At 43.6% G+C, this 26,053-nt stretch overlaps 1 protein-coding gene across 1 annotated transcript in view; it reads left to right on the top strand.

Annotated features, from left to right (window-relative positions):
- Positions 1–587: 587 nt before the first annotated feature.
- NEIL1 (nei like DNA glycosylase 1) overlaps positions 588–26,053 on the top strand; it is a 30,532-nt gene continuing 5,066 nt past the window's right edge. The window contains exons 1-9 of the mRNA XM_068272558.1: positions 588–697; positions 4,410–4,469; positions 7,517–7,946; positions 9,321–9,440; positions 12,681–12,744; positions 17,609–17,708; positions 21,627–21,751; positions 23,583–23,610; positions 25,246–25,307. Coding sequence (XP_068128659.1) covers positions 7,525–7,946; positions 9,321–9,440; positions 12,681–12,744; positions 17,609–17,708; positions 21,627–21,751; positions 23,583–23,610; positions 25,246–25,307 — 921 coding nt within the window. The 5' untranslated portion in view covers positions 588–697; positions 4,410–4,469; positions 7,517–7,524. The remainder of the gene's footprint in view (positions 698–4,409; positions 4,470–7,516; positions 7,947–9,320; positions 9,441–12,680; positions 12,745–17,608; positions 17,709–21,626; positions 21,752–23,582; positions 23,611–25,245; positions 25,308–26,053) is intronic.

Raw genomic sequence — 26,053 nt, forward strand, 5'->3', positions numbered from 1 at the left:
TTATAAATACAATAAATAATAATTGCAGTGCAGTGTTACCTTGCACCACTGTAAATGTAGCCTTATTCATAAATAACATTTTCTTTAAAAAAAATTAAGAAAAAATTGTGGGTTATTTATAGTATTGTTACTGTAAATTCTATACATTAAATATCATGAAACGTTTCAGCAATTATTTACATAATGCATATACCATATGTATTCTGTGAAACAATTGATGAGCTGCATGATGCAGCTCATCAATTGTTTCACAGAATACATATGGTATATGCATTATGTAAATAATTGCTGGTCCATGGTGTATATGCTATAACATTTGCTGCATAAATAGCGGCACTTGGATCCCTCAGCCGGAGCAGTGCTTTTCAGCCATCTATGAGCACAGGCAATAAAGGGTGGTGGTGACTGGAAATCATGAGAAATATGAAGATGAAAGCAAAGCACTAGATTCAGGACAGATCCTATGTTTTCGCTTCTCTGGCCGCCCACCTGTGTACGCTTAGCAGCTGCTATTGCTAAACATCGGTAGGCTCCGTTCCCAGCAGGCATAGCGATTTGCTGACACACCTATTTGCATGGTACACCAATGGGAAGCGGAGTGCGGGAGAGAATGTTATGCAAGTAATGATAATAATAACACGGAGGTCTGATTATTTGCAACACGCGCTGCGATAAGGGAATACGATCAGAAGTTTTGGTAAGTTATCTGGTTTAACAGTGATTTGTTATACTGAGTGAATATACACAGAGCTACAGTGTAGTGTGGGTGGTGCAGCTGCAGAAGGGCGAAATAGTAGACTGAGTTTTAATTGCCCATTACACTGATCGCTGTAGGTGGATTCCTGAGCACACTTCAGATGTAGAGGGTCTGAGAAAACAGATGTGGCTCTAGGGTGAGGCTAGCGTGGCTTCTGCTATGGAAGATAGTGCTGTTCACAAGCTATGCTTGCAATATCTTAGATTCAGACTTCTGATCTTTTTGGCCTAATCCATCCTGGCTATAGATGGAGGAGGAAGCTTATGCACCTGCTCACTGTCTGAAGCTGGACCCGAAGATGCTCACTTGATCTGTTAGGCCTGGAACCCACTGAAATCAGCAAACGTGAAACGCTACCGCTAGCGTTTTGTCTGAGCTCTTTGCAAGTGGATTCATGCGCGTTTTCAGTCGCGTTTTGCAACATTGTATTTGTTTGCTCAGCGGTTGCGTAGCGTTTTGCGTTTCACGTTTTTATCCTGATTGGTCCTGTTAATTATTTTTCATTTTGTTAGGCCTGGTGCACACCAAAAACCGCTAGCAGATCCGCAAAATGCTAGCAGATTTTGAAATGCTTTTTCTTCTTTTTCTGTAGCGTTTCAGCTAGCATTTTGCGGTTTTGGGAAGCGTTTTTGGTGTAGTAGATTTCATATATTGTTACAGTAAAGCTGTTACTGAACAGCTACTGTAACAAAAAACGCCTGGCAAACCGCTCTGAAGTGCCGTTTTTCAGAGCGGTTTGCGTTTTTCCTATACTTAACATTGAGGCAGAAACGCATCCGCAATCCAAAATCTGCAGCAGCCCGGGAGTATACGTTTCTGCAAAACGCCTCCCGCTCTGGTGTGCACCAGCCCATTGAAATACATTACCCTAGTGGATCCGCACCCGCAAGCGGATCGCAAACCGCAGCAGAACCGCTCTGGTGTGCACTAGGCCTAACAGTGTGCTGAACCGCAAAACGCTAGCAAAACCGCTCAGTTTAGGTTTTGCTGAGCGTTTCCGCTAGCGTTTCAATACTTTACATTAAAGCGCTAACGCTCCCAAAATGCTGCAGGTCCTGCGTTTGCGTTTCTGGGAAACGCAAACGCTCCTGTGGAAGTTGCCCCATCCATTAACATTAGCCCAGCGTTTTGGCAAAGTGCTAGCGTATCGCAGCGCTGCCAAAAGCGCTCCTGTGGGTTCCAGCCCTTATGCCTAGTACACACTAGCAATTTTGATGGATCAATCATTGGTCAATTTTACCACCTCCATGTAGTATGACCATTTACCTATATAATCTGCATAGAGTTGAAAATCTGTTTGGCCCTCATACTACATGGAGGTGGTAAAATTGACCAATGATTGATCCATCAAAATTGCTAGTGTGTACTAGGCTTAAGGGTTGGTTCACACTTGGGTGATCAGTAAAGTGCTCTTGCTAATCCCTATAGGATCATTCTCACTGCAGGGTTTGCGATTTGCATAAATAGCAAATGTGCTTCATGCAGTGCTTTGGGGCGATTGCGCTGTGATTCTAGTTCTGTTGAACAGGAATTGCAATACAAGTTGCGGCAAAATCACGGTTGCAATCGTGATCTGCATTCGTACTGTGAACTAGCCCTTACCAAGTGTGTGTCTCTGTAAAATAATTGATAGGCATTTGAACTAAGAGGTGAATCTCAACCCCTGAAAAACAAACCTGCACCATAATTCCACTTTCTATCAAACTTTACACTTGGTACAATGTAGTCAGTGAAGTACTGTTGTGCTGGAATCTGCCAAGCCCAGACTTGACTATCATATTGCCAGACTGAGAAGTGAGATTTGTCATGCTAGAGAACTGGTTTCCACTGCTCTAGAATCCACTGGCAATGTGCTTTACACCATAGGTTCTCAAGGTGTGGTACGCGTACCCCAGGGGGTACTTCTGATGGTTCCAGGGGGTACTCGGGCTTGATATACTTAACCAAGAATAACAAATTTAGAGTTTTAGAAAATGATAAAAAATCTTATTTAAATAACACCAAATTAGTATTTTCTCTATTTAAAAGAAATAGTAAATGCTTGGAAATTGTTTAGAACCAATCAGAGCAGGGACAAGGTCCTCCAGCACCCAAGGCTGAGACACCAAAGTGCGCCCCTCCATCTCTCCATCCCAGCTGTCACACACTGATTGCTATTAGACTAAGAGGGCCACAGGGCCCACAACCTCCCCAACACCTTAATATCTAGTTATCTGGCTTGCAGGCACTGCTATGTATCCCCTTTTCTTATTTCTCTCTGCTTCATACACAATTAGGAATGACAGCTGAATGAATTGTGCACCCCTCCTACACTGCGCTCTGAGGCTGGGGCCTCTCTCGCCTCTGCCTCGGCCCGGCCCTGGAACCAATTATCATGTACTAGGATTTAGGTTGCTTTCACAGTGAGACGTTACAGGCGCACGTCAGTGCAGCCTGTTATGCAGCCCACCGCACAGTAATGAAAAATCAATGGGCTGTTCACAGTGCCCACGTTGCATTACATTGTAACGCAGGACGTCAGTTGAATGTGCTGCATGCTACGGCGTTATGCGCAGCTAAGCCGCGTTAGACTGTGCGCACATGCTCAGTAGTGTTGGAGGAGGAGGTCTTCCCTCCTCCTCCTCAGCCAGCCACATGGCTAATTAATATTCACTGCACGGTGCGACATGCAGTGTTTACTTCCTGGAGCGGTCGCTCTGTGCGGCGTTTGGCCGGGCGGGACCACGTGATGCTGCATGCGTCCAAGAGTATGCATCACGACATCACGGACGCCAGAGTGAGCTGCACAACGCGGCTCACTCTGACGTCCACATCTAAGAGCACCAGGCGTTGCGTTAGGGGCACGTTATGCGACCATAACGTCCCCTAAAACGCAACGTCTTTGTGTGTAAGTAGCCTAAATATATATTTGTCAAGAGGTACTTGTGACAATGTTTACCATGCTAGGGGGTACCTGGTGAGTACAGGGTTTTAAAAGGGGTACATACCAATAAAATGTTGAGAAACGCTGCTTTACACCACTGTATATGTGCTGTGCATTGCACTTGATGATGTAGGGTTTGGATGCGCATACCTATGAATATGCCACTGGGACATTTGGACGCAGGATAAAGCTGATATACGGCTTACCCTGCTCCTGCACAAGTCCTGGTGGTGTTAATTACTATTCCCCCTCCAGGTTGATGTGTATGGTAGGGAATGATGTAATTTGGCTGCCAGCTATTGCTGGCAGCCAAATTACAGTGAGCGCTGCTATAGCTGTAATTCCTATTACGGCCTGTGGTGGGGCCGACTGTGCCCAATTCTCCTGTGCTGTTTTAACAGCGCTTCACTTGGATGCAGCAGCTTGACCATGGAAATCCATCCCATGAAGCTCTCAACGCACTGTTCTAAAATCATCTGAAGGCCATAGAAGTGCATTGTTCTCCTTACCAATTCCGCTTGAAGCCATACAATCATGTGCTGCACTGTCATCCTTCCTCCCCTTCATAACAACAGAAAAGCACCAGCCTAGCGATGCATCTTTACAGCATTCACTCACCAAATGTCACCATGTACCCTGTGGAGGACATTTTCTGTTTGTGTTTACTGTAGAGTTTACATGTACTTATCATTTATATTCTTACAAACCATTTTATTTTTTTCATTGCAGGTTAAAGATTTGTATATCTGGTTTTAGACTGAATCCCTGCTTTGTCAAGTATACAATCAGGTAAGATGAACCGCTTGTGGCTATATATATATATATATATATATATATATATATATATATATATATATATATATATATATATATTTATATATATATATATATATATATATATATATATTTAAATTTTTTATTTTTTTTTAAGAGAACCTGAGATGAAAAAAAAATCATAAATACCTGGGGCTTCTTCTAGCCCCCTTTGGCCTGATCGCTCCCATGGTGTTGTCCTACGCCTCCTGGATCCTCCGTAAGGGCTCCCGGTAACTTCAGGAGTCTGGGCTTACTGCCCATGCGTGGCTGGCCGTGTGCGCCTTGTAGCGCTCCCAACGCTGGGAGCCTTCTGTGTCGGTGCAGAACTATCCTGGCCGCGCAGGTGAGACAGGTGCGCACACTGCGCATGCACTGATTGGCCAAAGTTACCAGGAGCCCTTACAGAAGATCTGAAAGGCGGAGGACGGCGCAGCGGGAGCTATCAGGCTGAAGGGATCTGGAGGAAGCCCCAGGTATGCGTATAGTTTTATTTGTTTTTTCTATTTCATCTCAGGTACACTGTAAAGGAGTACTGTAAGGGGGTAAGAGGAAAAAGAGTTGAACTTACCCTGAGCTTCTAACGGTCCCCAGCAGACATCCTGTGGCCATGCAGCCACTCACCGAGGCTTCAGTCCCCACTGGCGGTTCATATCTGGAATTTGTGACTTTAAAGTCACAAACACGCACAGTACACTCCTAGTGAAGTCAGCAGGAGCGAGGAAGCAGCTGTGCAGGCGCAGTAGTTTGTGACTGTAAAGTCGCAAATTCCAGACGTGAACTGCCGGTGGGGACTGGAGCATTGGTGAGTGGCTGCGGGGGACCATTAGAAGGCCCAGGTAAGTTCCCCCCCCCCCCCCCCCCCCCAACCCCTTACAGTACTCCTTTAAATGTTGTTGCATTTCTTCCTGATTGTTTACAAGTTATGTGTCATCCAAATTACTGCATTTGGGATATAATTCTGCTGCCCATATGTGATGCTTTTAGGGAAAGATGTTGATGCAAATGGCTACAGCTTCAAAAACTCCTTGTGAAACAAGTTGGCTATAGGAAAACTTACAGCAGAATGGTCTAATGGTTTTTTGCCAGTCCTGCCAGCATCCCCTCACTACAGATAAAATGATATGGTGGTTTTGGAGCAGAGAAGATGCCCAGCTAAGTTATGAAAAACCATATACTGTACACCAATTTTATGAGTCTTACAGGAACCCATTATGAAAAAAATCCCTCCAAAGTAATGTTGCTTCCATAAAACGGAATGTATTTGTATACAGTATTTCAACTTCCTATCAACAAATAACACCCATAATGCATAATTCAGATCAGATATGGAATATTCTAATCATTTCTTTATGTCCCTGAAATCCTGAAATGCTTACGTATAGCACACCTATAACTTAGGATTTTTACAGAGCCTTACAATCCAACTTGCAGACACATGTTTTAACCTTTGTTTGCAGTGTGGATTGGATATGACTGGGTACTTGGGTAGCGCTCATGGGAATGCTAGTACAGAGGTACCCAGTAAAGTCATGGGGCTTGATTCACAAAGCGGTGCTAACTGTTAGCACGCCTGTGAAAACCCCCTTAGCACGTCTAAACCAGCTTTTCGCGCGCAAAACTTTATGCGCGTAAAACTTTACACACGCACTGCACAGAGCGCAGGGTGCTCTGCGTGAAGTGCCCATTAAGGCCTATGGGACTTAGCGCGCGCATAGGACTTTGCGTGCGTAAAACTTTGCGCGCGTTCTGATTGAGAAATCCGGTGCTAACCTACTTAGCACCCTGGTTAACACATCTAAAGACTTTAGACGTGCTAAGTAGGTTAGCACTGCTTTGTGAATCAAGCCCATGGTGTCCAAAAAAAAAAAAAAAAAATCATCCAGCAAAGTTATTCCGGGTGCTGTTTTCCCTCCTAAACCAGAAGATATTTACAAATATAAATTGTTTTATTATCATCATCATTATTATTATTATTATTATTAATTTTAATATTTTTCATGTTGGTCTTTTATATTATGAAAATATTGACCGAATTTGCTAAAGACATTTTTCAAAATGTAAATTCTAAAAGGCTGATTTCTGTCATAAATATGTCAACCTAACAATACATATTTGTATGGAGTACCTGTTTGAACAACTTTTTATTTGCTCTAAAGATCACCAGAAATTGTATAATCAATTGACACAGTTTGTTTGGCCACCTTAAAAATCACAGTTAAGGCTACTTTCCCACCAGGACGTTGCGTTTTAGGGGACGTTATGGTCGCATAACGTGCCCCTAACGCAACGCCTGGTGGTGTTGGATGTGGACGTCAGAGCTAGCCGCATTTTGCAGCTCACTCTGGCGTCCGTGATGCCGTGATGCGTACTTTGTGACGCATGCAGCATCACGTGGTCCCGCCAGCCAATCGCAGCACAAAGCGGCCGCTCCAGGAAGTAAACACTGCACGTCACAAAGTGCAGTGAATATTTATTAGCCATGTGCCTGGCCTCTCTCCGCTCCTCCCCAACATTACTGAGCATGTGCAAGCAGTCTAACGCGGCTTAGCCGCGTATAACGTACTGCATGCAGTACTTTCTCTTGACGTCTAGCGTTACAATGTAACGCAAAGTGGGCACTGTGAACAGCCCATTGATTTTTCATTACTGTGCGGTGGGCTGCGTTACAGGCTGCTCTAACGTGCGCCTGTAACGTCCCACTGTGAAAGCAGCCTAACTTTTCTGGATTTGTAATTGTTAGTAAAGATGAAAAGGGGACTCTATTTTCATATTTGGTGCAGCAGTTCCCTGAGATCTGTGCACAAAGTAGCTGCTCCTTAACTACCTACTGTGAGGAGAGGAGTCTGGACATGTCACAGAGTGCTGCTCAGTCCTGCCAAGTAATGTAAAATATGTGTCATGATAGGTGTACTTTAAGGTCTTCGGAAGATCCAATCCTGATTTACATTTTATCTTCTTAATAAAATCATTTTTGCATTGTATAAATCCATAACTTGTCTTTGATGTGAATTTTTCTGTAGTTGCAGCGATGCCGGAGGGTCCGGAGCTTCATCTTTCCAGCCTCTTTGTAAACAAAGTATGTGCAGGACGGCTGTTTGCAGGAAAGGTGGAGAAGTCTGAAGTCAACAAAAATCCAGAAGTTCCATTCAGCTGTCCAAAATACACCATCAGTGCCGTGTCCAGGGGAAAAGAGATTAAACTCATCCTGACCCCAGTGTCCGCTAAAGATAAGGCTGCCCACATTGTTGTAAGGTTTGGCATGTCGGGAAGCATGAAATTCACTGCAGAGGATGAAATTCCCAAACATGCCCACCTGCGATTTTACACCAAAGATGTCCCGCGTCATGTTCTGAGCTTTGTTGACCCACGTCGCTTTGGATCTTGGGACTATAATGGCTCATGGCAGCCGGAACGGGGCCCTTGTGTGATGACTGAATATGAAAAGTTCAGGTAAATATAAAGGTGTTCTAAAAAATTGCAGGAAGAAAGACATTTTTTAATGACTTATTCAAATTCAATATGCAGCACAACCAGTCATACCGGTACTTTGGAACCTGGGTGTGCGCAGTGCCACACGATGGGGGAGATGGGGATGTAATCTGCTCAGATCAGCCAATTGTGTATTTGATGAATACTGGCAGATAGGTGTGCCAAAGATTGCTGCAAGTCAGTGGATTACAGCAGGTTTTGGAATTAAAGGGAACCTAAACTAAGAGGGATATGGATGTTTTCTTTTAAACAATACCAGTTACCTGGCTATCCTGCTGATCTCTTTGGCTGCAGTAGTTAGTGAATCACACACCTGAAACAAGCATGCAGCTAATCCAGTCTGACTTCAGTCAGAGCACCTGATCTGCATGCTTGTTGAGGGGCTGTGGCTGAAAGTATTAGAGACACAGCATCAGCAGGAGAGTCAGGCAACTGGTGTTGTTTTAAGGAAAAAAAAACATATTCTTCTCAGTTTCGGTTCCCTTTAAAGGATACCACAACTGACATGTGGCATAATGAGATAGACATGGGTATGTACAGTGCCTAGCACACAAATAACTATGCTGTGTTCCTTTTTTTCTTTCTCTGCCTGAAATAGGTAAATATCAGGTATGCAAGTGGCTGACTCAGTCCTGACTCAGACAGGAAGTGACTACAGTGTGACCCTCACTGATAAGAAATTCCCCCTTTTTTATCTCTTTCTTGCTCTCAGAAGCCATTTTCTGCTAGGAAAGTGTTTTATAGTTGGAATTTCTTATCAGTGAAGGTCACACTGTAGTCACTTCCTGTCTGAGTCAGGACTGAGTCAGCCACTTACATACCTGATATTTACCTCTTTCAGGCAGAGAAAGAAAAAAAGGAACACAGCATAGTTATTTGTGTGCTAGGCACTGTACATACCCATGTCTATCTCATTATGCCACATGTCAGTTGTGGTATCCTTTAAGTAACATTGGGCAATTTTTGGCGGTACTAATGCCAGGGAAGCACAGCCTGTTACAATATCAGCACCATGCGAGCTACCGGTTTAATGCACACATTACTTGGTTACACATAACGTGCATTACCTTGGTAACGTGTGTGGCGGCGGATCAGTTTTTCATCTGTGCAATGTGAACCGGGCCTTATAGTTGTAAATGCACTCATAGCAACAAACTCTATTTGTTAAAAAAAAAAAAAAAAATCTATAGTAGAATGCAGCTTGAAATTGGGTCAAATTGCTTAATTTTGGTTTAAATTTGCATGCAATCATTTTTAGCATCTTATTAATCATGATATTTATTAAAACTGGATCTAATATTTTTGTTAAATGTGTTCATTGCTTTTATTCTTTAGAGAAAACGTTTTGAAAAACTTGTCTGACAAAGCATTTGACAAACCAATCTGTGAAGCTATGCTAAACCAGAAATTTTTCAAAGGCATTGGCAATTACTTGCGGGCAGAGATCCTGTTTCGGTAAGTATCCTGCTTCTATCTGAGAGAACTGAAGTATGGCATTGAGAAGCTTGTTAATCTGCAGTGAAATGGAGTGAGTAGATTCCATTCCAGTGATTCTGCTCTTTCAGGGCCTTCTCCACAGAAAATTGCAGGTCCAAATGCACTGCGATGTGATTACATTACATTTTCCCTTGTCAGTGTGCTTTACGTGTGATTGTTCGGTTTCGTGCTGCAATTGCATTCTTCTGACCATAGTAAAAAAAACAAAATTGGCAAGATAATTGCATAGCACGGCATGTGGTGCAGGGTTCAGTTTTTTTTCACCTCCATAGACTTTAAAAAACAAGCGACACCCATGCTAACCTAGAAATAAAAAACACATATATAAGTAGATAAATACTACTTCTACTGACATAACAGACGTATTGTGCTATCCATGTAATAATTCCTGTGAATTTTACTAAGGAAAAGCAGAAAATCCTATTCTAGGCAGTGGCCATTTTGCCAAGCTAATGCTGACATCATATCCTCCCTACTCTTGTTTTCCCCCTCCTCCTTTCTCTTGCTCATTGTGTATTCATTAGCTGCCCTCCTCCCAGAGTGTTCAGAAACTCCCACTGAGGTGTATACTAGGAACTGCACTATCATTTTTTTTTATTTACTCCACCAATCGCTGAGTCACCTCAGCCTTGCTTGTAAACACAAGTGATCAGAGGGTGTTTTTGATAAGCAGCTAGGCAGGGAAATAAAGGGAAGAGGAGGAATATATTATAGATAAAAAGATCCCCCAGCATGCAACTGAATGGCAATGGCTATTAAAGGGCTAGTGCTTCTAAAGTATGTGATCACGCCAAACCATAACAGCAGAAAAAGTTTTGCAAGTTTTGAATGCAGGAGTAGCATCTTTATCACTTAATACACCCAGACCAGTTGCTGTTGAAATTTGATTTTTATGGTGACAATGCCGCTTTAACAAAGTGCAGGCGAGTCATGTGCAGTCTGGACTGAAACGCAGTCAGTGAAAATGATCGATAGAGAGTACAGTATATATCTCACATCACTCTTATATGATGCGTGTTTGTGTACGCCCAGCAGACATGGGTGGTTTGACTCTCCTTTCATAAATATTATGTGGTTTACCAATTGTGAATTGACTTGTGTAGGAAGAGCTATATAACCCAGAATGTGTGGTATGCTCAGTCTCGAATGAGTTCAATAAATTATTGTAATTATGGGTTTATAAAGGAGTAAATTCCCCAGGGAAATTCTCCTTAACCCAAAAAAGTGTGTGGGGTGACCAGGCACCTGGAAAAAGGACAGACAACGGGAGCCCAAATAGCGTAATATTAAAGGATCAGATAATGTGAAACAAGATTAGTATGAAACTACTCACAAAGGTGAGTTGCATGAGGGGCAACCGACTACTTATAGCAGGTGGAGAATTTAGACCCGACTCCACTCGGGTTGTCTGCCGGGACTGTATCTGGATGTGGTGGCTCTTGCAGAAATGACACTTGCTCGCCTCCACACTGGTCACTGCCGTGTGGGGACTGGAGGTACCCCACCAAGCTGGAAGGTTGGGTGGTGTGGACTGCACAATAAGGGAAAGAGAGACACAGGGGAGTCCTGGGCACCTCTTTCCCTTATTGTGCTGATCTCCATAACACATACCTCTTAGGGACCTTTTCCACCGATCATGTTTTCAGATCGCTGCGATTGGCTGATTGTAAGGGCTCCGGGATCACCTTGTTAATTATGGTGCCCCTTTTCCACCGATGCGCTTCATTTTTTGGGGGCCACTTGTTAACGCACTGCATGCTGCATTTTTTTTGTGCAGTTGTCCTGTATTCATTCTTTTCAAAACTTGCTGTGAATCAGCGCTACAAAAGAACCCATTTTTTAAGTGATGAAAATCTCAATCACAGCACATGATTTTTGGTGGAAAAGGGTCCTTACTATGTGGGCATGAGCTCAAAAGGTAGTATGATCTAAAAGGCTGGAAGTGACTTTCCCTGCAGTGGAGAGATTTCAAAGTAACTGAACTGGAAAGGATTACCGATGACAAGTACTAGTTATAGAAGTTATGGGGCTTGATTCACAAAGCGGTGCTAACCTACTTAGCACGTCTAAAGTCTTTAGACGCGCTAACCAGGGTGCTAAGTAGGTTAGCACCGGATTTCTCAATCAGATCGCGCGCTAACTATGCGCGCGTAAAGTTTTACGCGCGCATAGTTTTTACGCACGCTAAGTCCCATAGGCTTTAATGGGCACTTCGCGCGGTGCGCCCTGCGCTCTGTGCAGTACGCGTGTAAAGTTTTACGCGCATAAAGTTTTGCGTGCGTAAAGTTTTATGCGCGAAAAGCTTGTTTAGACGTGCTAAGGGGGTTTTCACAGGCGTGCTAACAGTTAGCACCGCTTTGTGAATCAAGTCCATGGTGTTTTGGGGTAAGGTTGTGGAAAAGTGCTCCTTGATATTCTTCATGCAAATGAAAATCAAATGCCTGCAATCCAACAAGGTCTTGTACATTCATTCCAGCTCATGCATGTCCTCATGGCACTGTTTTCAAAGTTTGAAATCAAAGTATGATTTTCTTATTTACTTGGCACACTAAATACCTGGTAGGCAAACAATTCTCTGGGCTGTTGGAGCACAAAGCAGAACATAATGGAAAAATATAAATGGGTTGAAGTTTGGGTTCCTTGAGATGGAGAGGAAGCAGGAGGCATCCCTTCAAGCACCTAATACAGTGGAATGCGAAAGTTTGGGCAACCTTGTTAATCGTCATGATTTTTCTGTATAAATCGTTGGTTGTTATGATAAAAAATGTCAGTTAAATATATCATATAGGAGACACACACAGTGATATTTGAGAAGTGAAATAAAGTTTATTGAATTTACACAAAGTGTGCAGTAATTGTTTAAATAAAATTAGGCAGGTGCATACATTTGTCATTTTATTGATTCTAAAACCTTTAGAACTAATTATTGTAACTCAAATTGGCTTGGTAAGCTCAGTGACCCCTGACCTACATACACAGGTGAATCCAATTATGACAGAGTATTTAAGGGGGTCAATTGTACAGAAAAATCATGACGATTAACAAGGTTGCCCAAACTTATATGGTTGAGATTTAGTACCCTACTGTTAATAAACATTGGGAAATGTGTTGCCTTAATTACAATGTATGGCAATATTTCAAAGCCTTTTTGTTAGATTTATAAAAAAAAGCCCTTTTTTTTCTGTTTTGTTTTGTTAGGTTGCAGATACCACCATTCATGCAAGCTCGTGCAGTCCTGGAGGCTCTAAAGAACCAGAACCAGGTCAGAGAGAGAATATTATTCTATATCTATCCCAGCATATTGTCCATTTCTGCGCTTTTTAGAAATAATTGCTTCTTTTATAGTATATTGAATTCATGATCTTCCCATCCCGTTCATCAAGCCCTCTCCTCGACATCCATAGCTGTCAACATGTCTCGGCCCTCGACTCGGCACTCTCCTCCCCCTACATCCAGAACGTCTCCAGGTCCTGCCACTTCCATCTTTGCAGCATCGCCAAAATTCACCTCTACCTAACCCCCTACACTGCCAAACACCTGGTTCATGCTCAGATTGTTTCCCATCTGGACTCCTGCAGTGCCATCTAAACTTCCTGAGATCAGACTCTCTTCCTGTTGCCCCCACTTTCCAAGTCCCTTCACTGGCTCTCTCTCGCCCTCAGAATTAAATTTTAAGCTGCTCTTTCTGACATGCAAATCCATCCTTTGTACATCCCAGATCTTGTCCAGAGATACTCCCCAGCCCACTCTCTCTGCTCTTCCAACACTATATGGCTTTCCACCCCTCGCATCACTTACGAGAACTTCTCTAGAGCAGCCTCTACTCTATGGAACTCCCTCACCCCACCTCCAACTCATTCAAGCAAAATTTTAAGACCCAATTGTTCACAATTGCTTACCTGCCATAGATCCACACCTTCTCTCCCCCCTCCCCCCCTTACCTTCCCATGTGTCCTTTTTCCCAACGTCCCTCTTATCCCCACTTAGATTTGAACCCTATTTGTCATGGCCCTTCTCCCTGTGTGCTCTTCTCCACCACCATATGGACTCAGTGACTCGTCTGCTATATTTATCTTTGTGCACCATTTTTTTCCTCACTTCTTTGTGTACCATTGTTTATCACTGTAAGGTCCTTGCGTAATATTGTTTAATGTTGTAACCCTGAACCACACTTAACCACTTGAGGACCACAGTCTTTTCGCCCCTTAAGGACCAGAGCCTTTTTTTTTCCAGTCAGACCACTGCAGCTTTAACGGTTTATTGCTCGGTCATACAACCTACAACCTAAATGAATTTTACCTCCTTTTCTTGTCACTAATACAGCTTTCTTTTGGTGCTATTTGATTGCTGCTGCGAGTTTTACTTTTTATTATATTCATCAAAAAAGACACGAATTTTGTCAAAAAATGACTTTTTTAACTTTCTGTGCTGACATTTTTCAAATATAGTAAAATTTCCTATACATTTGAGCGCGAAAGTTATTCTGCTACATGTCTTTGATAAAAAAAAAAAACATTCAGTGTATATTTATTGGATTGGATAAAAGTTATAGCGTTTACAAACTATGGTGCCAAAAGTGAATTTTCCCATTTTCAAGCATCTCTGACTTTTCTGACCCCCTGTCATGTTTCATGAGGTGCTAAAATTCCAGGATAGTATAAATACCCCCCAAATGACCCCGTTTTGGAAAGAAGACATCCCAAAGTATTCACTGAGAGGCATAGTGAGTTCATAGAAGATATTATTTTTTGTCACAAGTAAGCGGAAAATGACACTTTGTGAAAAAAAAAAAAGTTTCCATTTCTTCTAACTTGCGACAAAAAAAAAATGAAATCTGCCACGGACTCATCATGCCCCTCTCTGAATACCTTGAAGTGTCTACTTTCCAAAATGGGATCATTTGTGGGGTGTGTTCACTGTCCTCGCATTTTGGGGGGTGCTAATTTGTAAGCACCCCTGTAAAGCCTAAAGGTGCTCATTGGACTTTTGGCCCCTTAGCGCAGTTAGGCTGCAAAAAAGTGCCACACATGTGGTATTGCCGTACTCAGTAGAAGTAGTATAATGTGTTTTGGGGTGTATTTTTACACATACCGATGCTGGGTGGGAGAAATATCTCTGTAAATGACAATTTTTTTCATTTTTTTTACACACAATTGTCCATTTACAGAGATCTTTCTCCCACTCAGCATGGGTATGTGTAAAAATACACCCCAAAACACATTATACTAATTCTCCTGAGTACGGCGATACCACATGTGTGGCATTTTTTTGCACCCTAAGTGCGCTAAGGGGCCAAAAGTCCAATGAGTACCTTTAGGATTTCACAGGTCATTTTGCGACATTTGGTTTCAAGACTACTCCTCACGGTTTAGGGCCCCTAAAATGCCAGGGCAGTATAGGAACCCCACAAATGACCCCATTTTAGAAAGAAGACACCCCAAGGTATTCCGTTAGGAGTATGGTGAGTTCATAGAAGATTTTTTTTTTTGGTCACAAGTTAGCGGAAATTGATTTTAATTGTGTTTTTTCACAAAGTGTCATTTTCCGCTAACTTGTGACAAAAAATAAAATCTTCTCAGGGGGGAAATAGATGCAAGCAATGCACTGGCGAGGTGATCAGGGCTGGGGTCTGAGGGCGTTCTGAGGGTGTGGGCGGGTGTTTGGGTGCCCTAGGGGCAGATAGGGGTCTAATCTGATGGGTATCAGTGACAGGGGCTGATTGATGGGTGATCAGTGGGTGATTAGATGGCAGAACAGATGTAAACAATGCACTTTGGAGGTGATCTGAGGGTAGGTCTGGGGCAATCTGATGGTGTGGGTGGGTGATCAGATTGCCCGCAAGGGGCAGGTTAGGGGCTGATTGATGGGTGGCAGTGACAGGGGGTGATTGATGGGTGGCAGTGACAGGGGGTGATTGACAGGTGATCAGTGGGTTATTACAGGGAAGAACAGATGTAAATATTGCACTGGCGAATTGATAAGGGGGGGTCTGAGGGCAATCTGAGAGTGTGGGGCGGGTGATTGGGTGCCCGCAAGGGGCAGATTAGGGTCTATTCTGATGGGTGACAGGTGGTGATAGGGGGTGATTGATGGGTAATTAGTGGGTGTTTAGGGTAGAGAACAGATGTAAACACTGCACTTGGGAGGTGATCTGATGTCGGATCTGCGGGCGATCTATTGGTGTGAGTGGGTGATCAGATTGCCCGCAAGGGGCAGGTTAGGGGCTGATTGATGTGTGGCAGTGACAGGGGGTGATTGATGGGTGGCAGTGACAGGGGGTGATTGATGGGTGATTGACAGGTGATTGGCAGGTGATCAGGGGGGATAGATGCATACAGTACCCGGGGGGAAATCTGAGGGGTGGGGGGGGGGGTGATCAGGAGGGAGCAGGGGGCAGTTTAGGGTTAAAAAAAAATAGCGTTTATAGATAGTGACAGGGAGTGATTGATGGGTGATTAGGGAGGTGATTGGGTGCAAACAGGGGTCTGGGGGGTGGGCAGGGGGGGGGGTCTGAAGGGTGCTATGGGCGATCAGAGGGAAGGGGGGGCAGGATCAGTGTGCTTGGTGCAGACTAGGGTGGCTGCAGCCTGCCCTGGTGGTCCCTGGGACCAGGCAGCCAGTATAATAGGCTTTGTATACATTACAAAGCCTATTAAACTATGTACATGCGGCGATCCGGGTGCTAGTAACCCGCCGGCGCTTCCGAACGGCCGGCGGGTTACAGCGCGAGGAGGTCGGAGCCAGTCGCCGGCGGCTGATCGCGTCACAAATGACGCGATCGCCGCATAACCACGCCTGCCGCCTCCGCCGATGGGCGTATTGCGGTCGTTTAGGCCCAGTCTTTGCCGACGCCCATCGGCTGGGGGCAGTCGGCAAGTGGTTAAAGCAGACCTGTAATGGGCAGTCCATTTTAGATATTTACCTATGTCGTTAGATGCTTTTGGATGGCCCCAAGGCTTTCTGAATTCTCATTGAGCCCCCATTTTAACACAGGGTCCATCTTCTCTTCTGTCTGAGCTCCCAGCAGTGGATGAGCACATCCACACTGGGCATGCACAAGTAAGGTCCATGCATGCCTAGTAGAAGTGTGGCCTTGAGATACTTACTCAACATGCTTTTGTCAGTTGGGGTTAGAGAGACCCTAATCCATAGGCTTCTCTTTCTGAGGTAAGTATGTAACTTTTCTCCCTACAAGAACACTTTATGTTAAAAGGATAAGTATATTTATGGTATACTTTTGGTATTATATTTGTGGAAGGACACAAAGCTTAAAGAGAAACCGTGACCAAGAGTAGCTGATACCCCATTTTACATAAGAAATCTTTTCCTTTTCACAAATGGTTCATCAGGGTGCTCTGTATGGCTAATATTGTGGTGAAACCGCTCCCACAGGAAACTGTGAGGACCATTTTCCTGACAGTTTCTGTGAACCTCGTTGCATTGTGGGAATAGCTGTTTCCACCAAAACGGGGCATAGATTTGAAACCCCTCGGTCCTAAAGTAGTTAATGGAATCTATTTTTTTTTTTTCGGATTGATCTCCTTGATCTGATCAGTATGGTTAGCAGGAATTTGTCCTTAAATGGGCTCAACCGATCGATTACCGCAATGATCGGTCGGCTGTGGGATTGTATCGTTAATGGCCACCATTAGTTGCGTACATACATCCAATCTTGACTAGCTAATTTTACCACTTCAGTGTAGTGTGAGAGCTTACCCACACAATTTCTTCAATGTATTCAAAATCTATTGGACCTCATGCTACATGAAAGTGGTAAAACTTGACCAATGACGATTGGATGTGTGTACACAACTTTAAGTAGAAACTCCAGGATTTTAAAGTTTCCCAGATGCCTAACCTCTCCTCCAGAATAACTTGGCACTGTATGTAATAAGATCCTAAACAGATGCCTTCACCCAGTATTCTTGTGGCATCCACCAGCAGCTTTTCCACAAAACTGACTTTCAAGCATCTCCCTGCACTCCCAGGAAGCCTGTTTATGAATTTCTGTTTATTAATTTATGAATCTTTTCTGTTATTGTGATCATGATTGACTGGTTATAATAGACATTTGAATTGGTGTTTACATGCAAAATAGGGAATGAGTTTATCTCCTGTCTCCATAGAACAGTGACCTTTCCCTCAGCAAGAAAATAAAGATTAAGAAAGAAAATCCAGATATTTTGCAGCTTTGCCACTTGGTTCCATTAGAGGTCATTGAGCTAGGTATGTGCACAACTGGTCTGTTAATTTTCCAGCATCTGTACACTAGAAGCTATCACACCCGTAGATCGTTCTACCAAGTCACCTATAATATGGGATTTCAGTATTCAGTACACTGCAGATGTCAGTACACTGCAGTGTATTGTTGGCAAAATCCAACAATTAGTTTCCCCATCGATTTTTCTTCCCCACCCCCCCCTTGCTTTGGCAAATATATCCTCTCCTCCCCCACCCTCCCCCTTTCTCCCTTTCTTGTAAAACCTTATTTATTGTGGATATATTTTGGAGGCAAATTTACATAGAAGCTCCTGCTAGTAGGAGCTCAACTGTTGCTCCCCTCCCTTCTCCATAGCACAGTGCATACTGTGCAGCAGGGGTTGGATGAGGGATTGCTGGGCTGAAAATGTCTGGCATGAATTGACCATTGCTTTAGGTCTGAACTTAAAACAACCCTATGTCAAAGTCTTTCTAAGTAAAGCAAATTTATATGGGTTGCCATTTTCTTGTTTACTGTAATTGTGAATAGAATGTGTCTCTCATCTGCCTTACTAATTGTTCTTAAGGTGCGTACACGCACTTGATCAAGGTTGCCCATGGATCTGGAATTGATCCCATTGGGTGACATCGCTGGGCCGGGCTTTACAGATGTGAAGTCAGCTGTATAGCTAATGACTCGTTCTGTTGCTATGCGGGGGGACGACAGACCAACACATGAGTGTGCACAATGCAGTTGGCTGTTGTTTGGCCCAGTTAATCTGACTGGCAGATAGCTTGCGGGTTGGCAGCGGGGCGCTACCGTACACATACCTCGTTTAGGGCAGTCATTATCGTCCGTTTCAGATGACTAATAATCAAGCCTAGGTACGGGGCTTTAAAGCCAACTTTAAAGTACCCTTGAACCGGGCAGTATATAATATACTTGTTATACTGTTTCAGTTTTGGTGCTGTGACATACCTCACAGCACCTTAGCACCCCCCATGTCTCCCATTCTGCTCAGTGGAAATCTTCGACTAGAGCAGAACGGCGATGATGGGCAGGGAGGAAGTGTCAGTACTTCCTCCTCTCTGCCCATCCTTAGCTCCACACCCTGCACCTCATAGCTTACAGTTCCGATCTCAGACTGCGCAGGGGAACTGCGCTGTATGCGGGCCTGTGATAATTGAGATCAGAGCGATAGTGTATGTTGGTAAACTATCGCTCTGATCTCAATTATCACAAGCCCGCACACAGCGCAGTTCCTCTGTGCGCTGTGTGCAGTCTGAGACTTGTAACTGTAAACTATAAGGTGCAGGGGGCGGAGCTAAGGACGGGCAGAGAGGAGGAAGTACTGACACTTCCTCCCTGCCCATCATCATCAACAACTCAGTAGAGCAGGTTGTAGAGGGGGAGCTGGAGGGTAGGAGGATCGTGCTGTGATATGTCACAGCAGAAGAAATCAAATGATATATTAAAGTATGTTCAAAACCCCACTCAGCGGTACTTTTAATAAAAGAAAGGATCGGCCATGATACCACACCAAACCACAATGAATTGAACAATAATCTCTCTTTATTGGGTCAAGTTCACATAAAAACAATGCGGTGGAATGATAAATACATCAATGTTAAGGCAATTAGTAAGCCAATATAATTTGACAGGGCAGCACCAAAATATGTAACAGACTGGTCCAAATAAAAAAACTTTAATGACAACATAGTATGGCCACCTCACCATCAGCTTAGTGCAGTGGTTCTCAACCTTTTTAGCATGTGTACCCCTTTGTGAGTGATCCCTAGGCAAATGTACCCCCTACCGGAAAAAGCGACGCGCAAAGTGCGCCGGGTTGAAAAAGTGGGCGTGGTAATTACATGATGTGGGTAGAGCCAAATACTAGCGATACTAGCCCCAGTATAGATAGCCTGGTAGTGCCCCAGTATAGATAGCCTGGTAGTGCCCCAGTGTAGATAGCCAGGTGGTGCCCCAGTACAGATAGCCAGATAGTACCCCAGTATAATCTTACATAGCCCCGTTCCCGCGCAGACTCCTCTCGCTGGGCTCTCCTCCTCTCGCCGCGTCTTCCCGCTATGGTTACTTCCGGCAGCAACTCTGACGTCCTGAGCGACTGCCGGGTAAACATGGCGACAGGACGCTAGGCGGACAGGAGTCCACACAGGAACGGGGATAAGTAAGTTGCTGCGCCCTGACACTGCCTGCCGTGCCCGACAGGTCTCTCCTGGGGGCGAGATCCGCCATTTTGTCTGCGGCCCCTGGGGGACCCCCTGACAGCTGCCGATGTACCCCCAGGGGTCCGCGGACCCCAGGTTGAGAACCACTGGCTTAGTGACTAAAGTGCAAATGCATGTGTATGTACATGTGTACCACTTTTCTCAACAGCCTGGCCCCAAATGACAGAGTATAGTAAAGTGTCTTATGCAATAAAAAAGGTTAATCAGCACAACAGTGCATCCAAAGAAATGAGAATAAACCTAAAGTGAATCTGCAAGTGAAATCAGCAAACCAAACAGTGAGCAATCTAATTTAATCAGGGAGGGAAGAGCCAGTGTAGTAGCGAAGAAAACGTGGTGTGAGGGAAGAGAGCGTGAGGACACACCCCTTACCAGTTCAGATGCCTGCTGCTATCCTGTCTAATTATATTGTCTTACTAATTGCCTTAACATTGATGTATTCATAATTCCACTGCATCTTGATTGTTATTGTTTTTATGTGAATTCGACCTATTAAGGAGATTATTGTTCAATTCATTGTGGTTTGGTGCAGTATCATGGCTGGTCTTTTCTTTCCTTAATCTTGGTAATACTACTTTTGGCCACTTCTGCACACTCACTTATTTATTATAATTGAGGTTACTGTTTGAGATGTTGCTTGTACACATGGTTTTGTAAATTATGGGGCTTTATTGGGAAGCATTGACTATCTCTAGTTGAGTGATTCTGCTTCCGAAATTAGTGGATAATTAACATAGAACAGCTTTCCCAGTCAGGAACATGAAGCTGCCGCCCAGGCTTTATGTGTAGGAAGCATTTCTTCCTGTTTAGCCATGACAACCAGCCATGCTAATCTTTCATGTGGAAATTAGCTTTGTAAAATGACAGCTAGAAGCAGGACAGTTGTTTCAGTAGTTATTCTCGCATACACTGAGAAAGGCAAATGCAGAGCACAGAGTCTCTGGCTTCCTGTTCTCCTGTGTGATACTACAAATGTGCATTTCTAATCTTACAAATCTACAAATAAGTTAACAATTATCAGGCAATGCCTTTCTATTACTCAATATATTTTAACATTGATTTAGATTCTTAAACTAATTTTTGACACACTCTCCTCCACCCATGCTTCCTAATGGTGAATGGTGGAGCTCTCCTTTACCACTTGGAGTAGATATCAGACTCGAGGCCTCATTATGCTGTTCCTTTTCCTTGTTCCAAAAGCCAAAGTAATGTCCATGACAAGCTGTGTTGATTAAGAAAAAAACAAGTGGTAGGAGTATGGAGAGTGCCATTGCTGACGTCAAGCTACTTGCCCACGAGGTGCTTGTCCTCTGCTTCTAATATTGTCTCACGTGCTGACCCAGAATGAAGATGGAAATCAGCAGTTTTTTGACTCTTTTGAGTCCTTGTAAGTAAAATTCTGACAGCAGTGACACTTCTTTTTGTAGCCCTCTGTAGGGAACATTTGACCAAGCTTTTATGCCATCCAAAGACTTTTCTAAACATTGACGTGATAAATGTAAGTTACTTTATGGTCAAGCAGGAATGAAGGCAACTCATTTATGGGTTTAAGTTAAAGTTTGGATTGTGCAAGCAGAAATGTTGCAAGTGAGGAGTATTACCCCATAGTCCGTGGCCTGCAATGTTAATTGTTCTTTGTGATAAAATATATAATGGCTATAGTTATAATGTAAACATAAAATATTTTCCTTTTAGGATCTACAGTATATGACTATGACAAATCAGAAGACTATACTGGCTTTGTAAACTGGCTGCAGTGTTATTTTGTCCCTGGGATGAAAACTATGAAGGACAGTAATGGGAGGACCATCTGGTTTCAGGTAGGGTTCACAATGCAAATATATGCTTCAGGATGATGAATACATTCAACCTAATATGCAAGTCCAAGCTACTCCAGCAGCAAGCTTGTGTATAGTATTATCCAGCACAAACAGGGATGCAGAGCATATGCAGCAGGTAGCAGCAGTTCACAGTGCAAATATGTGCTTCAGGGTTATAATAATCAATCAACAGAGTTGTGATTTAGCTTACCAGCACCCTCCTGGGTGCATGCAGTAGTGACACGACACAGGTTCCGGGCCTTAGGTGGTTGAGTCACCGCATGCTGCGCTCTACCCCGCTAAGGCTGCGGGGGAGCAGGTGAGTTTAGATGGCTTCTCAGATTGCTGCCCCATCAGGGACGTCTCCCTGTGGGGGAAAGATGGTATGGAAGTAGTCAGGGGAACACGCAGCAGCCTCTCCCCTCTCCACTCACATGGATGCTGCAAACAGCACAGGCTTCTCACACCTCCTCCAGCAACAGTGGCCCAACACAACCACAATCGATAAACGCGTTTCAGCTGAGTGCCAGCTTTCTTCACTCGACATTTTGGCAGCAACCTGTTAAAGCCCTAAGGGCCAGTTTCCAGTTAGCTGGCATGCCTCTGGTGTGCGTCTTGCAGGACACAAGGCAGCTCTTGTAGTAATGGGAGTATGCATCCGAATCATTTTGCTGTGCCATGCACAGCTATAGGAATACGGATGCGTCCTGCGGGAAACTGCAGCGTATGCTGTCCAAAGTCGGACCACAGTGCTATTCGGACGGCAAATCATAGGAGCAATAGTCAGCATTTTGCACAACATGCTTGCAGATCCAGGCCAGATTCAGCTTTAGCGGAATCGGGCACTTATTCATTCTTCCATATTTTTCATTGTTTGGTAAAGGTGAGCAGGGGACTGTGCAATTATTTACACTATATTTATATTTAATGCAGCTTTTCCTGAAAAATTCTCTCTCTCCCTCTCCCCCTCCCCCCTTTTACGCAATACCAGTTGCCTGGCTATCCTGCTGATCCTCTGCTTCTAATAATTTCAGCCATAGACCTTGAACAAGCATGCTGCAAATCAGAACATTATTGTCAGACCTGACAAGATTAGCTGCATGATTGTTTCTGGTGTACTTCAGGCACTTCAGCAGCCAAATAGGACCAGCAGGGCTGCTGGGCAACTGCTTTTGTTTAAAAGGAGACAAATATGGCAGCTGCTATATCACTCTCACCTCGTGTTCACTTTAAGGTCTCTTTTCCATTTATGCATTTTGTTAGCATTTTTCTGTAATGAAAATCTGCATGCTAATGAAAGTAAATGGGCTTGTGTACATTAAATACACATTTTTGTTCATGTTTTGCTGCAGGGGGGAAAAAATAAAACCAGGCTGCTGCATTTTTTTCACATTCTACACCAAGTTGCATCTGAATCGCTCATAATGACTCTCAGTGGTTTCATGTGTAAATTGCTAAATCCTTATATATGCGGCTATAATGTATGATGACCATGAAAAAATATTCTTTACATGTGAAAATTTGCATGTGAATTCTCATATGTAAAATGCAAGCGTGTAGTGGGAACTTAGCGTAATTGTACTTGATGTAGGAAACTGGTTACATTGCAGTTATGACAGCTGTTGCCTTTTTTTTTCGTAACATAAATCCTGCTACTACTATCGTAAGCTTAGCTTTTTGTTATGTATTTTGTGCTCAATAAAGGTGACTAGACTTGTCTTGTTATATTGCATGCTGCTGAGCGTAATTATTCATTTAAAAGAAGTTAAAAGGTGTTAAAATGCGTGAAATTGTGTACAAGGTTAATTTGCTTGTGTTTTTCTCATGACAGGGAGATCCAGGCCCACTTGCTCCAAAAGGTGAGTGTATATTTCTATTTCCTTTGCTGTCTGTTGTCACTGACATAATATATGTAGAATCTGAGGAAAAAAACCTCTTTAGAACTGCAATAATGACAAATGGCAGCATTCAGTAGTCCATGGCTGCAGTGTATAGTTGATTGTGGTGCCTGTGCAGATGTTGCGACAAATGTATACAGATGCTTCAATTGCATTAGTGCACCACAGAGATAAGCAAAGGTTAAACAGGAGAATGGTCTCTTGTGCTGCTTGTGGGTTATCGTAAACCTTTGAGGAATCTCTGAAGGTGTTACAGACTATCTTTTTCAGAGCACAGTGTAAAACAAGTAGAATACCACCTGTTCACATGGCTTGCTCTGCAATTTTAAAAGGAACCTGATGCGAGAGGAATATGGAGTTTGCCTTGTCTATTTCCTTGTAAACAATACAAGATGCCCCGGCAATCCTGCTGACCTTTCTGGTCAGTAGTGTCTGAATCACACACCCACTAGAACGAACTCAGTAGGCAGTAGCAGTGTTAGGGAGTCTTGCCCAAGAACTCCTTACTGAATAGGTGCTGGCTCACTAACTGGGAAAAGCCGAGATTTGAACCCGGGCCCTTAAGGTGAGTCTGAAGAGCACACACACTCACACACACACTCACACACACAGACACACACACACTCACACACTCACACTCACACACACACACACACACTCACTCACACACACACACACTCACACACACACACACACACTCACACACTCACACACACACACACACACACACACACACACACACACACACTCACACACTCACACACTCACACACTCACACACTCACACACACACTCACACACTCACACACTCACACACTCACACACACACACACACACTCTCTCCCCTAAAGAGAGGGAAGGTTCTGGGTCCTATGGAGCCTTCCTGTTCCTCCTGTAGTTCCCGCGCTGGCTCTCCCGTTAGAAGTCTCTGACTGATGGGTTGATGACTGCTCTCTCCCACTGCAGGCGACTCCGGCAGACTTCAGGAGCTCTAGTGCTCCCGAAGACGTGCTGCTCCGTACTGCGCATGCGCGAGAGAGTGTGCTCGCGCATAAGCAGTACGAGCAGCCACTCGTGCGTTTGAAGACTGCCGAAAAGAGCAGTCTCTGACCCATCAGTCGGAGACTGCTAACTGGGAAACCAGCGCGGGAACCTTCGGAGGAACAGGAAGGCTCTATAGGACCTAGAGCTTTCCCTCTCCTTACCTCTCCTTAGGTGAGTATCTTTTTTTCTTTTTTTTCTTCTTTTTTTTTATAAAGCTCTAGCCACTATAAGTACCATAATTATTTTGCAGCTGTTTATCTTTGTGTTAAAAAAAAGCCTCTTTGTACATCACTAAAATGTTTCTTTATAGGTTTAAATGAACCTCCAAAACAGCAGCTGGGATAATCTTTCTTCCTGCTTCCTGAGTATGGATTGCTGCCAGGAGCAGAAAGTGCTCTATGCACTGTCAGGGGACCTGTGCACAGTTGTTTATACGTTGTGATGCCCAATACAATCCTCCTTAGTAGAACATGCTTCAGTTTATCTAATGACTTGCAAACAGTAATCATTTTTATTGATCCATTGTTTTATTTTATTTCTCTAAATGTTTTAGGGAGCAAGAGCAAGGTAAAGCAAAAACGTAAATCTGCGGATGTGGACAACAAACAACCCAAGGTATGTTCTGGAAAACGTTTTTGTACAATGATTCATTATACAGCTCAGCTAATGTAAAATACTTATAGGATTCTAATGCAAGCACCTGTAATTCCTGCTGTCTTTCTTCCCGTTGAGCAGAATTCACTTTCTTTATTTCACTGGAAAAAGAATCTTTCCAAGTAAACTTTTTGTCTCTGATTTGCACACAGGACCATTGATGTTGTGTTTTTCCACATTTAAGGTGGCCATACACTCGTTAGATTAGCAGCAGATAGATCATCAGATAGATTTCTGATCTATCTGATGTGTTTAGGAACATTTTTTACTAGGAACAGCTTTCCAATAGATCTCAGTATGAAATCTATTGAAAATCGATCTGATGGCATTTTGTTTGCCATCAGATTTCCATTAGGTCCAATGCAAAATAAGCAATCTCAATAGATCGACCTACATTTTCCAGCATGTCAAATCGGCCTCAAATCGATCGGTCAATTGATTTGCGATTAATCGGCTCAGTGTATGGGCCCCCTTATTCTTCTGTGTTTTGCTGATAAGCAAAATGAATTCTGGGCTTAATGTCAGATGTATGAGAACACTGATTGTTTTGGGACGCTGTAAAGAGGAATAATAGTGACTTTTTACTTGCTGGCTAAATAAATATGCTGAAGCGCTTAGGCTTCAGAAGCGGCCCAATTCATAACTTAGGAATGTATAGTATATTAACCTAACACCAGAGCTAAGGCTGCACTTTTATATATCTCCCA

The sequence above is a fragment of the Hyperolius riggenbachi genome, chromosome 3, assembly GCF_040937935.1.
Source record: "Hyperolius riggenbachi isolate aHypRig1 chromosome 3, aHypRig1.pri, whole genome shotgun sequence".
Classification (NCBI taxonomy): domain Eukaryota; kingdom Metazoa; phylum Chordata; class Amphibia; order Anura; family Hyperoliidae; genus Hyperolius; species Hyperolius riggenbachi.